Source organism: Pieris brassicae, chromosome 10 (genome assembly GCF_905147105.1).
Source record: "Pieris brassicae chromosome 10, ilPieBrab1.1, whole genome shotgun sequence".
Lineage (NCBI taxonomy): Eukaryota > Metazoa > Arthropoda > Insecta > Lepidoptera > Pieridae > Pieris > Pieris brassicae.
Genome location: NC_059674.1, coordinates 11,454,039 through 11,470,481, shown reverse-complemented (window position 1 = coordinate 11,470,481; position 16,443 = coordinate 11,454,039). Strand labels below are relative to the sequence as shown.

The window sequence follows — 16,443 nt, the reverse complement described above, 5'->3', positions numbered from 1 at the left end:
TGAAAATGCTACAGATAAAGTTACATAGATAAGTATATCGTATACAGATTTGTAAAAGATATCGTACAATTGAAAATATAATTGCGATTTGAATCGCCCGCGTTTATCGATTCCACATTATTATGCCAAGGTCAACATGCTGCGTACCTAACCTTGTTATTTTTCTATTCAAGACGTTATAATTGTGTCACATACAAGCAAGCTATTTTTATATCTTTAAATGATAATGAAATTTTGTTAATTGTCAACAAATACAAAGAATTATTTAATTATCTTATCGCATTGACAAGAGAAACTTTTGAACTCATAAAACAAGTTTTTAATATGATAACCAGTACGTTAAGTTTCGCTATGCATATAATTATAACCTCGTATAGGGTGTTAGCGCCAGTTAGCAGTATCCTCCAATCTGTGTTGCCGTATACTTACAGAAATATGGCGTCTGCTATCAAGAAATCCGTGGATTTCAACACAAAACATTTGAAAACAGGTTTGTTGTTTTTAACTTAATAATTTTATGTATTTTGAAAATAACCATAGATAATAATTGAATTTACACAATAACAAGTTCAGATAGTTAATTATGTGTAATTATAAATAGGTGCTACAGTAATAAGTAGTTACTTATCTAGTATTTTTATAACATTATGATGTCTAATGAGAGATTTGTGTATAATTAATATCCACTAAAGAATAACTATTTTGTTTAATTTTCAGGAGATCCTCTTCCAAAATGGAATGGCAAACTTCGTTTATATAACATGAGGTACTGCCCTTACGCACAGAGGTCCGTTCTCGCCCTTATAGCTAAGAATGTTGAATACGAAATTGTAAACATTGATCTTGTTAACAAACCGGAGTGGCTAAAGAGCAAAAGTCCTTTGGGTACAGTAATTTATTATTCTAAAACTAATCTTCTTGACCGCCCCACAAAAATGTTGCATTTTTGCTAACACCGGCACTTTTACTAAAATCCTTTGTTGGGATTTCTTCTTTGTTTAAAATATTATATTTCATTATCTCTCATTATAATGGTAAAAGTCAACCCGACCTAATTGGCAATGGCGACAGCGGCTGGGCAGAATTATTCAGTGATTTGCAGGCAAGTAGGTGATCAGATTTTATTCAGATAAGAATCTAAACGAAATAACTGTTTGGCCTAATTCTTGGATACTGTGAAAACTTGATTATGTAAAGTGCATTCCAGTTGACTAACTATATTATTTCAAGGTAGATCAGTAGCCATAGTTCTGACCCAAACGAATTATTTCGTGAATGTTGGAATATGGCCCGTATGCACCTATGTATTCACCTTATGCACTTTTTATCTCATCAGAAATAAATTCATATCAGAATAATACGCAATTTAATTTCGTTAGTGATTTTTTTAATATGTTTTACTTGTTGACGTAATTCTGTGTTTTACGTAAATTACTCAATAACGCAGACAAATCGTAAAGTTAGATTGTTACAGGAAAGGTGCCAGCATTGGAAATAGCTGATGGCGTCTGTATAACAGAGAGTTTAATTGTAAGCGAATACGTAGACGAAGTGTTTTCGCAGCGCCCACTGCTTCCCAAAGATCCTGTTAAAAGGGCAAAAGACAAAATTCTTGTAGAAATGATAAGTCCTGTAAGTATAACAACTTTGGCAATAAGTCGGGCTTAAGACATAATTCGTATTTACACAGATACAATAATTTCATAGTATCAGGACATCGTGATCTCACGAGTAATGAGAATAAAAAGCAAGACATAAAACTGATAATGTGGTCACGCAAACTTTAAAACGCATAAACAAATATATAAATCATATTTTAATGATTGTATATGTGGTTTTTAATTATTTTTTAAATAATATGCTTATCGGAAACTTAAATTAAATCAATAAACTAAAATTCATCATTATTATTGTATACGCGGAGCAATTAATGCGGTCAAACGTGCTGTAATGAGTAAAATTTTACTGACATCAACATTGTTACACTTGCAATTTCCTTGTGACCTTGTATTTATTAATTTGCAAACATGAGTTAAAATTGCAGATAGATGAATTTAATTGTCAGGTGCAATTATTAACTAATCTTAGGACATAAATATTATGTAGATAATCTTCGAAATTGTAATATGAATAGAATATTACCAACTAGCTGAATATATAATACCTCTTTCCAATCTGGCCGAGCTACGCTCGCCAAAACAGCCCGAGCTGAGCTGTAAAGGCCCTTAAGGCCAACAGCGAGATTCCATTAAAAAAAACTGTCTGCCAAAATTCATATTGGTAATACTTAACTTTTTCAGACAATACCACTGTCTTAACATACCTACTAATATTTTTAGATGCATACATTCTTCTTCAAAGTATTCCGAGCCCCAGATGCAATAAACGAGGACACAATTAAGAATTATGACGCTGTATTGCAATTCATAGAAGATGAATTAAATCAACGGCGCACCACGTTCTTGGACGGTGCCGAGCCGGGCTATGCTGACTATATGATTTGGCCCTGGTTTGAGAGGGTTCCAGTTGCTATTGAATTTGATTCTAGAATAGCTATAGACGATAAAAAATATCCATCATTGGTAGGTAGCTTTCATAGATTCATAAAAGTTTTAAGACTAGGAAGAATAAGGTGCAGTATTCTCATATATTGTAAATAAAATAGTTAACGAGTTTTACATCAAACCAAAAACTAATTTCCCCATTGAAATACTTCGTGATTCCATTGCAAGGCAATCTTCTCATTACTGAGTTTATACACTTAATTCTATTTGATGATTTATTTTTAGGGTAGGTTTATAAATGCCGAGATTTTTTTAAATTAAAGTCATTTCTTTTATAATTATTTATTTATTATCATCCACACTGAAAACCACCACACAAATTAGGTTGTTCTATTAGTGTTGGTAGCAAAAAAAATTGTATAAAAAAATTTGCAACTTAAAAATAACTTATGATTAGTGTCAGCACGTAATTGAGCCATATTTTACGTGATGTTTAAGTAGGAAAACACTTAATAATTCCAATTGTTATTTCATAACACTGGCTAACTTGTTTGCCGGACACTAGACCTATGTAAAATTATTTGTAACTTAATATTTACTTTCAGGTGCAATACATAAGGAACATGCAAAAAGATCCAGTCATAAAAGAGTACATTATATCAAATGATATATATAAGAAGTTCTTTGAAAGTTATAAAACTGGGGCACCCGATTATGAACTGTTAAATAAATGATTTTACAAATTGCATTAAATTAAAAATATTTATTGGAATATTTTATTTTACATGTCCTGAGGTAGTTATATTGAAATCAACACAAATATTGGTCTTCAAAGATTTGATCAAACTTTCATAATTAGTATTTATGTTAGTAACGAAAAAAAGTAATAAAAAAGTAACAGCTTTGGTTGAAATTGAATTATAGGCAATGTTTAATACTTTCAATAGAAAAACTATGTCAATAATCATTGAGAAGTTTGGAAATGCATACAGCCAAAAATGTCATAAGAAAATCTGATTTCATGTCAAAAGTAGACTTAACTAATTAACACTAACACACCAAAGTAAATATCTATGTAAGAACATAATTTAACAATATAAATAGGTTTTTAATACACTTTGTACTAAAACTGCTTACAAAAGATCAGTCTTGAAATTAGTCTCTTTTGTATTTAGCAGCTTGTGCTTCTAACTTAGCCACAACTAGCTTTAGGTCAGTTATTTTGTCCAGCTTTAAGTATGATGTATTTCTAATCTCATGCAATTGAACCCACTTTGGTACAGTTTCTGTCAAAATTTTTATATCTCGTTGTAGATCTGTCGATGATACATGAGATTTAAAGCTACTATCAAGTTTAGAAAGTATGATATTCAGCGCTAGAACATTTTTTCTCTCGGTAACAAATATGTTTCTCAACGTCCTGGCCAGGTCAGGCAAGCGAGTGTAAATCACATATTTCTGTTCAGTTTCTGTTGACCTTGTCATTGTTTCAAGAGCCTTTGCAGCTTGTTTTGCTTTTACCTTTTCCAGCAAAGATGCTGGTAAGTTACGTAATGCTGGATTTATGAGGGTAACATTGCTGGTGGATGGTTGACTAGTTTGTGTTGCACTGTGATTTGTGTCTTTTAAGCCAGTCACTTCTTTTTCTTGTTCAGTAAGTCCTCTAGCTTTAGCTTGTGCAAGCTTTTCCAAAGCTCGTCCCATCTTCGTGTTGCATTTGAAAAGTTCTCTTGCCTTAGCTAGCACATCCTGTGCTGATGACATCTTATCAACATTTGGCATTTCTGGCAATTTAGCACCCTCAATTTCTGGTATTTTTTCAATTTCAAATTCTGGATGCCAGCGGACTAAATTTTTATCAGGAATATCAATAGGAGGGTCGAGAGTGGACAAATATTGAGAGTGATGCTTCTTAACCTCTTTAAGCAATGTGTCATAGAAGTATCTCCGTCTCTCTAACAAAACACTAGGATTCATAACTTTAATGTCAGTTGGAAAATTGGGTGATATAACTAATTCATACGCATCCCTATTAGAAGAAGAGTTAAAGCTCCTTATTTTTTGGATTTCAAAATTATAGAAATCTGGCACTAAATATTTAATTTGAGCCAAGTGTTTCTCTGAAAATGTCCGTTTCAACATTTCTTGTATAGAGGGTTTTAATTTAGCAAATGTTATTGTTTCATTCCTGTTGTAAAGTAAAGCAACAACAGTTTCCATACCACGAAAATGCTCAGCAAGAAACCTGTAGTGGTGCGGTAAAGGCAGAGGCCCAGATGATGAGGATAGCAAAGATGCATGTCTTAAGTAGGCAGGCACCTAAAAAGAGGAATATAAAATCTTTCATTATATACATATAAAAAATTGTACATAATTTATTATTAACAGATATAGTTCTAACATAAACATAGACTAAACTGCACTAAATGAAATGGTTCACATATTACTCACTTTTGTTGGACTCTTAACTGGACTAACAAACACTTTTCTAGGGGACATAAGAGGTCTTTCAGTTGAAATATTAGCATCATCTTTCTTTGGTGATAAAAAGTCCTTTTGAATTTGATTTCTCTTTGAAGGGCTGAAAACAGGCAAATATTTTAACAATAACATTAAAAATCTATTCATTAATAAACATTATAAAATCATGATGAATAAAACTTAATCTATAAAATATTGTATAGCATTTGCTGTTAAATGTTCAGATTTTTCTCGAAATAAAAAATCATACCTCTGTGGTAAAGCTACATCAATTGAACTAAATTCCTTAAGGTTCTTCTTCACAGTTTTGTCTTTCAGTTCTTGTATTCCCTTGGTTATTCGGTCTGCTGATGATTTCAGTTCAGCTAACCTAGAACTACTAGCCAATTTTTTTCTTATGTCACCCAAGCTTAACTCTTTACGAGCTGAAGTAACCAAGTCTGCTTTGCTTGCATTATTTCTAGCCGCATTTGCACAATTATTCTTTTTCGAAAAGACGGTACTATTTCCCTCCTTTTCTCCAACCTTATTGATAGAAGCTTCGATACCATTGTCTTGGGGTGTGTTCGAAAGTTGGCTTGAGGTGTCTGCGACCGTAACCGTTTTAACTATTGCTTTAATTGCTTCACAATTCCCTCTGGGAATTACTCGCTTGGCGGTTTTGCTTATCTCTAATTTACGATCGATGTGAGGTACTTTGTTTTTAGAACTTACTATCTCGTCGGCTGCTGGTCTTTTTCTAGTATTATAAAATTTGGTCAAAGTAGTTTGTGACATGTTGTATTAAAAAGTATTGTAAAGTGGAACCATAAGAAAAGTTCCTCACTTGTAAAATAGAGTAAAAATTCAAGCTACAATTGTATCCTGTAAGCCGTTTTCCCTCCAAATCCGTTAACACTTATTACAATGAATCTAAACGAAAGCACTTTTTAAAAAAATTAATGACAGATAAAGCCATCAACCACACAGATTAGATAGTGGTATACTACAGATTTAGGTAAATACCAGAGCTATAACCATAGAGGAAGTAAACTGCGAAGTGCGAACTGTGATCATAGTAATAATGTTGTCACCTTTGTCGTAGCCTGCGTTCAACGTGATCTTACTATCGGCCGCTATCTATACTCAACACCAATCTACCAGAGATTGATATTACAATCGATTTCTCATAAACTACTATTCAATAACCGATCGATGGATCGATAGTCAATCCGTTTTATAAACCATCTTTCGGTATTTTTGGATTGATAAGAGAATAAGAAAAGATAAGCAATAAGAACATAATAACTTTTTTTGGATGTAACGTATTTTTACAAGTGAAGGTAATAATATAATAATAATAATAATCTTTGGTGTGTGTTTGTGTCTGCGTGTGTGTGTGCGCGCGTGTGTGTGTGTGCGCGTGCGTGTGTGTTGTATGTGTGGGCGAGTGGGTGTGTTACAGAGTAACAGTTATTAAATATTCTGTTTCATCATAACTCAACGTCTTCAGCCAATTAGTAACCATTTTTTTACCTTCATATTTCGATAGTGGGTAAATGTTAATTTTTTCATTTAATTTATTATACAGGTAACAGCCTAGGAAACCAAAGAATCTTTGGTCAAAATGACTTAAGACGTTGTTGTGTATTCTCCATGTTTATCTGAATTGAGTTCTCAGGCCCAGGCTTATTTATCCCAAATAGGCCAATATAGTCTGACTATCAAAATCGATGAGGTGGATACAGTCAAGAATCTTGACGATTGAAAAAAAATTACAGACTGAAGTTATTTGATAGTCTGCGCCAAACAAACTGCGCGGGGGGGGAGAATAATCTCATACAACGTGTTTTTTTTTTCGATGGTATCGCCCTCTATAGACGATTTCTTAGATTCTACTGTGCTCAAGGGATGCCGCTTTAATAAAAAACGTGATTACCATTTCAAACGTTCAAAAACTACTTTTACGCATATTTAGAGGCAGATTAAGTAAATAAATAATTCAATTTTCAAAATATTTCTCTAATCTAAAATTTTCGCATGAAAAATAATGTTATATCAGGTATTTGAATGCCAACTCCCAACGGCAAAATTGTCAAAAAAAAATTCAAATTACAAACTGACTCCTGCTTGTTGCGTTACCATTTTGCTGTAGTTCATTTTGTATTTTATCCTGTTTTCTGTATTGTCAGATATTCTAGTAAGCACGTCGAGTCGAGCTTTTAGTTTCTCTGGCATACTGTCGGGATTCTGCACTCGGTTGTACAGTGTAAATTGGTGTTTTAAGACTTCGAAAGGACGCTATTTCGTGGTATTTTTGTGATTTCGGTCACAATGCCTAAACGATGTGTGTTTAGTTGTTCACCTAGTGGTAAGCGATGCATTTACTGTAATAGAAAGTATAGAAGTGTAAACTAAGCGATAGAAATACCACGGAAAGTGGAGATCCATATATTATCTGCTTGCAGGAGACAGTCTTACTAGCTTTACGAAATATGATTGCATGCAGACATAGGTAATTAAGGCATGTCTACTATTCAGATTATTATAGTTAATTCCTAGATCTATATGCCTCTTATAGTGATCCGCCACCCCAAAGGGCTCATTTAGATGTGCAAAAACTTCGGACTATTCTATGGATTTGGAATCACATAATCCATTCCAGAAACAAAAATAACCTATCTTTCCGGGACCTTTCCTTGCCTAAAAGCGCTTAATTTATAGGACTATTATATAATAAACTAACAGACAAAGTAACGAAAATACCTGGAAGTAAATTTAACATAGATATACATCTTATGCAAACTCGTTGTAATAGAGCAATGTACCATCCTATTCCGTAAGGGATTACAGGCATGAGTGCTTATGTTTATGAATGTATTGTTTAAATACATATTAACAGAACAAATTATTTAAATTAAGAAATTGCATGGTCTTATCCATCTCAGTAACAGCAGAAATTTAATTTAATTTTTTCAGTACACAAAGCCACTATAAAACATATTATTTCATGTTTTAATGTTGAATCTTAAAACTTTATCAACATATTGACATATGCATTTTATCTTATTTCAGATGCCAGCCTTAATTAATTTCCAAACCCTATAAGATTCCGTCAGCAATTGAATTCTTGGTTTAATCTTACTGGTGATTTTGAATTGACTAATGAAGAGATTTTCAAAAAGAAAAAAGTTTGTGATGTTCATTTCACCAACAGTGATCGTAATTGTAATAACCGATTAAATGCTTTAGCCATTCCATCTCTTCATTTCAATGGTAAGTAATTGAAATATTAATTAATTTACTTAACCCTTGGATGGTTGAGAAACCTATATATTGTCAATAGCAATTGAATTTTCATTGTCTTACTTATTCCTTCATGAAAAGGTTAACTATTGTGAGTTACTTAATGTCTTATAAATGACATTACATTTTAGTGGTAAATTGTTTAACTTATTTCAGGCTTTCATGGAAAACTTCCTTACCCTAGTGAAATGGTCCGTCAGGAAATGGAACTGAACACCCAATTAGACATAGGTAATTAAAATAATTTAGTTTTTAAGGGACTACAAAAAAAGAGATTTATAATTTGCCTGTATTTCTTTTTTTGTGTATGTTACTGGATTTCTCTATGAATCAGCAATAACAATTAATTTAATAGTTTCTGTATTGACATTGGTTCCTCTTTCTTAATCTCAGGTTGTTCTGAACATAATATTATAACACTTATGAACATATACCAGGACAAAGATACCACCAGCTGCACCATTGACGATATCAATAAGTCATCCATATCCCCTAATAACAATATAGCTTTTTGAATGAGTACTAGAGACAAGTGACTGCTACTGTAGACATAGACGAGTTCTTATGTAGAGACCTCAAACAAGCATGTCCCCTCGATGAATGCCTGGAAAACAGGTGGCTGGTAGCGTCTGGATAAGGAAGGCAGAACAGATTGTTAAAAATCAAACAAAATTGTAAATCTAACTATATATTGGAGGATAGGATTCGTATTGGGAATACAAATCCTCGATTTTGTCCATTTTCTGTAGGTAAAAACATGCCGAAGTGCAACTGCCCCTTTCGCTACGTGTTTGTTTAGCTATAGAGGTCATTGCGACAGCAATACTTTCATAACATACCTGTTTTTCAAAAGTATCATATTCTCTTACGGTTTTGTATAAGAAGTTGAGGGTTATATCGTACAAACACACACATAACACTTTATTTTTATTAAAATAATTAATCGATATATCTGACATCATTTCAGTTGCCTGTGGCTCAGCATCTACTTCTGCTGCAACCACTCGACAGAATATTAAGCACAACATGAAAAGATCATCAAAAAGCCATTCAGAATATGCTGCTATAATGCTGGACTATGATTATTATTGCAAGAAAAGATCTTCAAAAGGTTGGTGATATCACATTTCAGACTTTATTGTGAGATGGAACAGTTGAGTTCGATTAAGGAATAATGCGTTAAGTTAATCATATAGTATGCTGGCTATACGCCTTCCAGCTAGTTGTGACTTCGACTTGCGGTAGGAAGGCTGGCACACAGAGTCGTGCCTTGGGAGAGTGCCAGTGAAGAGCTTTTTTCGCAGGCTGTAGCAACCCCCTTGTAGGAGGGTCATCATGTCTATTGTATGGGAGCCCCCTTAAATATTTTTTTAGCCATCAGTAAATATTTATTCAAGGGGGCTCCCATACCATACACATTATTTTTTTAGCTGTATACATACAGCACCCTTATTGCGCGAGTTGGACTTGCAATTGGCTGATTTTATTTAATTAATTTAATTATATTTTTCTGTTACAGCTTCGGAAAGAGCGGCGCCGTCGAAATTGACAGTAAATAGGTATAGCATTTACCAAAAACAAATTTGTAACTTAAGAAGAGAAATCTACAGACTGCGAAAAAGTGGTCATTCATTAAGGGGCGGATTGCAAAAGCCGAAAAACTGGATGCGAACACTACTTTTCAAAAAGTAGTTACAGGTATGAAAAATTTAAAAAAGTTGTGGATGATTTGCCTCGCGAAGATAAACTGTGCACGTTAATCTTTGACGAGATGTCACACTTAAAAGGATTCTCAACTCACGGCAAACAAGTATTTGCAAGCCATGCATTGGTTTTCATGGTGAATGGCATTAAAAAAAGGTACAAACAACCTGTTGCTTATTATTTAAACAGTAACCTGAACAAAAATGAATTGAAAGTAATAATACAGGAAGTTATCAAAAACATGCAAGCAACTGGCTTGACCGTTTTATGTATTGTGTGTGACCAGAGCACAGTAAATGTGAGTGTCATTAATGAGCTTGTGGCCGAAATTTATCTCAGAAAAGGAAAGGAGACCAAAGTTCACTTCAAAGAAGTTTGGTGAAACGAAAAATTATTCCCATTTATGATGTTCCACATTTATTAATAGGGCTGAGGAATAACCTTCTTACCAAAGATTTGGTTTATATTGACTTCGAAGACCAAAAACAGAAACTCATTAATTGGGAATACATTGAACTACTGTATGCTGTCGATAAATCATTTGGAGAACTCCGATGCCTCATTTTTTTTGAGATATTAACAGAGGAACATGTTAATATAGCAAAAATAAAAAATGCGCGTCAAAACAGCGGCGCAAATTTTCAGCCACAGCGTAGCTGTTGCGACTGAGCATTTGGCAGCCCGAGTAGTACTACCGCAGGCATGCGGACAAATAATTCCGTTCTTCCTTATAATCGACAATTTGTTTGATTCTCTGAATTGTAGCTTTCTTCATGTGCCAAATGGAAAATCTTTAAAGGGCCTGTGGCAAAAAGCACTCTAACTTTTAAATAGTGTCAAATTTATAGCTAAACGTTGAACTGGGTGTACCATCAAAAAAAGAAAAATTAAAATGATTGAAGGAATGCTATGGAAAATTTTGTCCCAAAAATAATATAAAAATGTACACTGACATAATTGTGTAATTTCCCTTCGAATGACACATAAAGATGATCTCAAATTTTTTTTTAAAGAAATGACACAATGTCTTAATATACACTTGGTGCAGGTCAATCAACCGAATATTATGTGGAAAATTGACCTACTCTGGTGATGATGAAATGAAATCTTTCGCCCAAGAATATTTTAAGAAACACAAACATTTTAAGAAATAAATATTTCGTTTTTGTTAAAGGTCTTTTATTTAATTACTTGTATCATTAAATAAATATTTTTGTCAGTTTATGGGTATTGAAGTAAAGCAGTTACAAATATTGTAATACAACCAATATGACTCACTATACTCTCGAACTTCGATATTGATTAAACTGGTAAGAACTGGGTACAAGTACTACTATGGTCTATATTATAGAATATATTCCTACATAAACTATAACATTGTAGGACTTGTACCTAATTCTCTACCTTTTATAGTGCATAGCTATTTGTTGGTACACATATACATATAGTTAGTTTTCGATATCGATAAGAGATGGCGTTGTATGTTCACAATGACGTGTAGATTACGGTATACTGTAAAAAGCTGTAAGACGGCTCTCTATTCCCAGTATATATTATTTCTCTATGAAACAAACTGTAATTGTCACTTGCACTGTTAATAAATAAGTCATAATATTGAAGAATAAAGCGTAATCTTGCTAAAATAAATATTATAAAGCATACGATACACATTACTTGTCATAAAGTTGTAAAATGAAAGCGTTTTGTTATTGTGATAAGTTTTAAAATAATGAAACTTGTTTGAAAATATTTTTTTAATCTATAAGACATATAAGGATTCAAATATTTCTTAAATATGCCGCCAAAACCAATACTTATAAAGAATGAACCTAGAAAGAGCATGCTTTTTACACCAAGCAGAATAGTAAGTCGACCTGACAACTTAGAAGGAGGAGAAGAAACTGAAATAGCCGCTCAAATATCAGTACCAGAGGAAGGAGGATGGGGTTGGGTAGTTGTAGCTGCATCTTTTTCAATAATTTTTATCTTAGATGGCGTTGCTTTTACTTTTGGCAGTATACTAAACGACATGTCTTCTGATTTAAATATATCAGTGTCTACTTTACCCTTGGTAAATTCTATTGCTGTCGCAATTTATTTCATGATGGGACCTTTAGCTTCTGCCTTCATAAACCGTTTTGGATTTAGGGCATGTGCTATGTCTGGATCAATAATTAGTTCATTCTCATTGCTAACATCCTATTTCTCTACAAATTTTACATCACTGTGTGTTTTCTACGGATTTTTTGCCGGTTTCGGATATTGTCTTATCAATATGTCTGCTAGTCTTGTAGTTGGATTTTATTTCGAAAAGTTAAGGTCAATTGCTTTAGCAATATCTACAACTGGTTCAAGTTTGGGTGTCATGGTATTGTCATCAGCAAACGCTCATTTATCCAAACTAGCAGGGTGGCGAGCAACAACTTTGTTTCATTCTGGTCTTTTTGGCTTAATTTTTTTTCTTGGTATGGCATTTCAACCTTTGTTATCTTTGACGGTTGTTACAACTAGTGAAGATCCTACTCGTACTGTAACCTATTTACCAAATTTATCTGCTGCAGCGTTAAAGAGCACTGTATCACGCACTAAGACAGAAGGTATCATGCCTACCACAACGGAACGCTTGTTTGGTGCAGCATCCAATTCTAATTTTCCTACTGCTGCAGCAGTGGTTGATGATACAGTTTCGACACCAGCTTCGCAAGCAGGACCATCCACTGCAACTGTATCTAAGATAACTTTAACTGCAAACGCACCTCAAGGGGGCATAAGCCCACGACAGTTAAAGCAAGTACAATCAATTATGTCGAAAACAAGCGTTCAGGACAAAGCTAAAAAAGCAATAGAGGTTACTGTAAATGTTGAGCCACCAAAAAAGACAAGTTTCTGGGGAAGATTATTTCGCTGGGAAGAGCACGTTCCTCAGTCTAGACCCATGTATCGTGATGATGTATTTTACGATGGGAAATTGCAGAAACTACCCGCTTATCAGAAAAGTATGGTCGATACTACTGACAAAACTGGTCTTGAGTATCAATTAGCAGTGTCAAGGGCTGCCACTGCTGTCGATTTAAGGGAGCGTAGAGGAGTATTTACCACGGCCGCAAGAAGAGTGTTAGCAACTATGATGGATCCCAAATTATTGCGGAAGACTTCATTTTGGTGTCTTTGTACGGCTGGCTTTTTAATATACGTAGGATTTCTCGTTCCATATGTTTTTATTCAAACCAGAAATGAGGATGCAGGAATACATCCAAAACATTGTACTCTATTTGTCAGTGTCATGGGGTTATCTAATGCTTTCGGAAGACTCATAATAGGGACACTTGCTCTAAGGATAGAGCCTGTATATTTATTTGTAACATCAATGATAATAGCAGGAACTAGTACAATATGCTCTACATTCTCATACGATTTATATTATCAATATTCATACTGTGTTTTATACGGGTTTTTTATATCTTGCATGGCATCACTAAGAAGTCTCATAATAGTTTCTCTATACGGGTTGGATAATTTAACAAATGCTACCGGTATTTTGTTACTATTTCAGGGTCTAGGTAGTTTTTTTAGTGCGCCTGTAGCGGGTTTCATAAAAGATTTATTTGGATTTTCAGTTGCATTTTATGAAGCAGGGTGTTTTATTGCACTTGGAGGTTTAATTTTACTTCCTATTAAAAAGTTGTCAGTTAGAGAAATTCAAAATGAAACAAATGATTCCCAAAGACAGGGGACAAAGTCAGTTAAGTAGATAGGTACTATGTATTTTTTAGACGTTCAAAAATAATTAAATATAATTTTAATTACTGTATTTCAATTTATTTTATATTATAACATATTTAGTAGAGCGAGATACCATATCATTTTGAAATCAATAAATTTAGTAATAAATTAACTCAATTGAAATACCTTAAATCATCTACATCTAACTATCATCTACATACATTCATTTGATCGTAGTGATATTATAATATTATAGCATCCTTAATAAGTGGTCAATCCAGCACAAAAATATTTTTTCTAAAGTGAGCAACAATTATATAATACCTATGCTTAGTTTATAAACTATTCTTTAATATTTTTGAAACGCTTTTGAAACAGTTTTAGTTTCTTCGCCTTTATTATAGTCTATGTTACTAACTGATAATGTAGCTTTATATTGGTGAAAGAATTTTTCAAATCGTGGAGTTCTTCATTACAAAAAATGTGTACGTGGACTAGTGTACACGTAAGAAGTGAAACTTATTTTTCCAAAAAATGACAGTCTACAAATCTGCAACTTTAGAGAAATTGATTAAACTTATTATATTATATTATTGGTTTAAGGTTTTTATTATCATAGAGATGAATACAAATAATATAATTATTTCATTTTACCTTATTACTACTAAGATTATTAAAAAATTTCATTAATTGTAAGAAAATTATTACTATCGTTGTTATGTTATTATATATTTTTGTTATTAATGGCTTCGAACCTCTTCGAATCAACCGTGGTAGGAACAAGAAAGAGATGGCGCGTAACGGAAAAATGTGAGGGTTTTTTTTTTCCAACACCGATAAAGAAGTTTCACTTCAACAACAACAAAGGAACAGTAGATGTTAAAAATAAATAGAAAACAATTAATGCAGTCTCGTTAATAGAATGTAATAAAAATATAGCAGTTATCCTCTTCCACGTAAATTGCATTATAATCCTATGCCAAGAAAACTTATAAATTAGGTACAATATTTTAACATCACTTAATTATCAAAATTGAACTTTGGACAGATTATCAAATCTACCTAAATTTAGCCCATGAAATTATATTGAGTATGATGGAACGTAGCGAATGAAAACAATTAATGTAACAGTGGCACCGGGCAAAACAAGGGCACAGGACATTGGTCAATATGATTATGCGCCTCGGTTCGCCGCCTCCACTTTTTGTCGGGTTTTCGGTCGCGAGTCAAAGGTCGCAAAAATTTAGTGAAGTAAATTACTTAAAAACATCATTAATGGCGAGTACTTTCGAAGACACCTAACAAAGAAAAGGCTTACGCTAATTATTTACAAACATTTTTTATTTATATTTAGGATATAAGCGCAAGGCATTATAATATTGGTAGACACATAAAGTAGCTAACACATTCATTCGAATCACGTACATCTTGTCGTAGCGAGCCATTAAATATTAAATAAATCAAAGTACGAGATCTTTCTACCACTGCTGAGATTTTGTGATTATCTTCTTGAAATTGTTGTTTTTGTGAAAATTTCGAAAAAGAAGCTTCAATCTCAAGTGAGCAATGTGTGAGCAATTTGTTTTCAATGTTTATCGTAAAATAAAGGAAGAAGAAGGTGTAAATCAAACTCAATCTTTGATTTTAAAGTGTGGGACAGAGTTGACCGGTAAGAAGGACTGAGTGGTCTTGGTACTATTAGTTTATTTAATATTTTTTTCGGTACTTAATTGTGTCTTCGTTATAATGGTTTCCCCGGCGATACGGCGAATCGTAGCTGAGGGCACAACGAATGATGGTGTGTTTTCCAAGCCTGGTAAAAAGATGAGAGGGGGAAAGAAGAAAATCAACTTGGACATTTTCGATTTATAGTTGATTGGAAATAAAGATCTGGCATTCTATTCAGTTCGGAAGGAAATTCCAGTAATAAATCTGTTACAAATTGTTCGACAAGATATTGTTTTCAACGGGAGAAGAGAATCTCTGAGGTTAGAAAAATATTAAGTAATAATCTCTCTCACTGTCGGTGAGATGTATGTAGACTGATGGTAATTAATGACTAAGCTATTGTTTGAGAAATTTGTAATTTTTTACAGACTTATACTTAAGGAGATTAGGCTTCAATATGTTAAAAGCCAATCAAAAAGGACCATTTTAATGGAGAGAGATGACATAAAACTACAAAAATATATGTTTTTGAAGCGTATAAATGAAAACCGCGATGCTGAAAATGGCTTTGTACCAAATTGTTGTATGGTGTACAGGTTACGATAAACATTAAAAACAAAATTTGTCGCTTGATATCTGGCTTTTTCACAAACAACAAATTTCAAGAAGATGATCATAAAATCTCATGATGATGATTATATTAATTTATCCCTAATGGGAAAGGCTCAAAATCACAAAATCTCAGCAGCGGTTGACAGATCTCTTACTTTAATTTGACGGATGACAGTTGACATTGCAATATAAATATCTTTTTTTTTTATGCCATAAGATTCCAGTAGACCAATTTTAGAGATTGGAGACTCGTGTAGCTTCGACTCGCCAATATTATCGACGAGGCACCTCGCAAAATCACTTGCCGCCATAACGAATCGACGTCGCAGTTCTATAGATATACAGAGTACAGACTAGTAGAAACTTGTATTATGTATGGAATATATGCAGAGTCCACAGACATCACAATGTTCCCTACATAATGCCTTAATTGTGATTAATGACGTACAGCAGTGTTGGTAGTCTA

At 33.4% G+C, this 16,443-nt stretch overlaps 3 protein-coding genes and 1 pseudogene across 3 annotated transcripts; 3 read left to right on the top strand and 1 right to left on the bottom strand.

The window, feature by feature from the left end:
- Nucleotides 1-197: 197 nt before the first annotated feature.
- Nucleotides 198-3,270, top strand: LOC123715002 (pyrimidodiazepine synthase-like). The gene is made up of 5 exons (XM_045669761.1): nucleotides 198-490; nucleotides 718-885; nucleotides 1,475-1,632; nucleotides 2,340-2,582; nucleotides 3,110-3,270. Exons 1-5 carry the CDS (start codon nucleotides 325-327, stop codon nucleotides 3,236-3,238), a joined length of 864 nt encoding a protein of 287 aa, XP_045525717.1. The 5' UTR covers nucleotides 198-324; the 3' UTR covers nucleotides 3,239-3,270.
- On the bottom strand, nucleotides 3,254-5,922 carry LOC123715001 (DNA replication factor Cdt1). Its single transcript, XM_045669760.1, has 3 exons — nucleotides 5,236-5,922; nucleotides 4,956-5,085; nucleotides 3,254-4,823 (listed from the first exon to the last, which is right to left on the bottom strand). Exons 1-3 carry the CDS (start codon nucleotides 5,760-5,762, stop codon nucleotides 3,660-3,662), a joined length of 1,821 nt encoding a protein of 606 aa, XP_045525716.1. The 5' UTR covers nucleotides 5,763-5,922; the 3' UTR covers nucleotides 3,254-3,659.
- A 979-nt stretch (nucleotides 5,923-6,901) lies between these two features.
- LOC123715226 lies at nucleotides 6,902-11,076 on the top strand (annotated as a pseudogene).
- Nucleotides 11,077-11,769: 693 nt separating this feature from the next.
- Nucleotides 11,770-13,725, top strand: LOC123715089 (monocarboxylate transporter 10-like). The gene has a single exon (XM_045669908.1). It carries the CDS (start codon nucleotides 11,770-11,772, stop codon nucleotides 13,723-13,725), a length of 1,956 nt encoding a protein of 651 aa, XP_045525864.1.
- The last annotated feature ends 2,718 nt before the right edge of the window (nucleotides 13,726-16,443 follow it).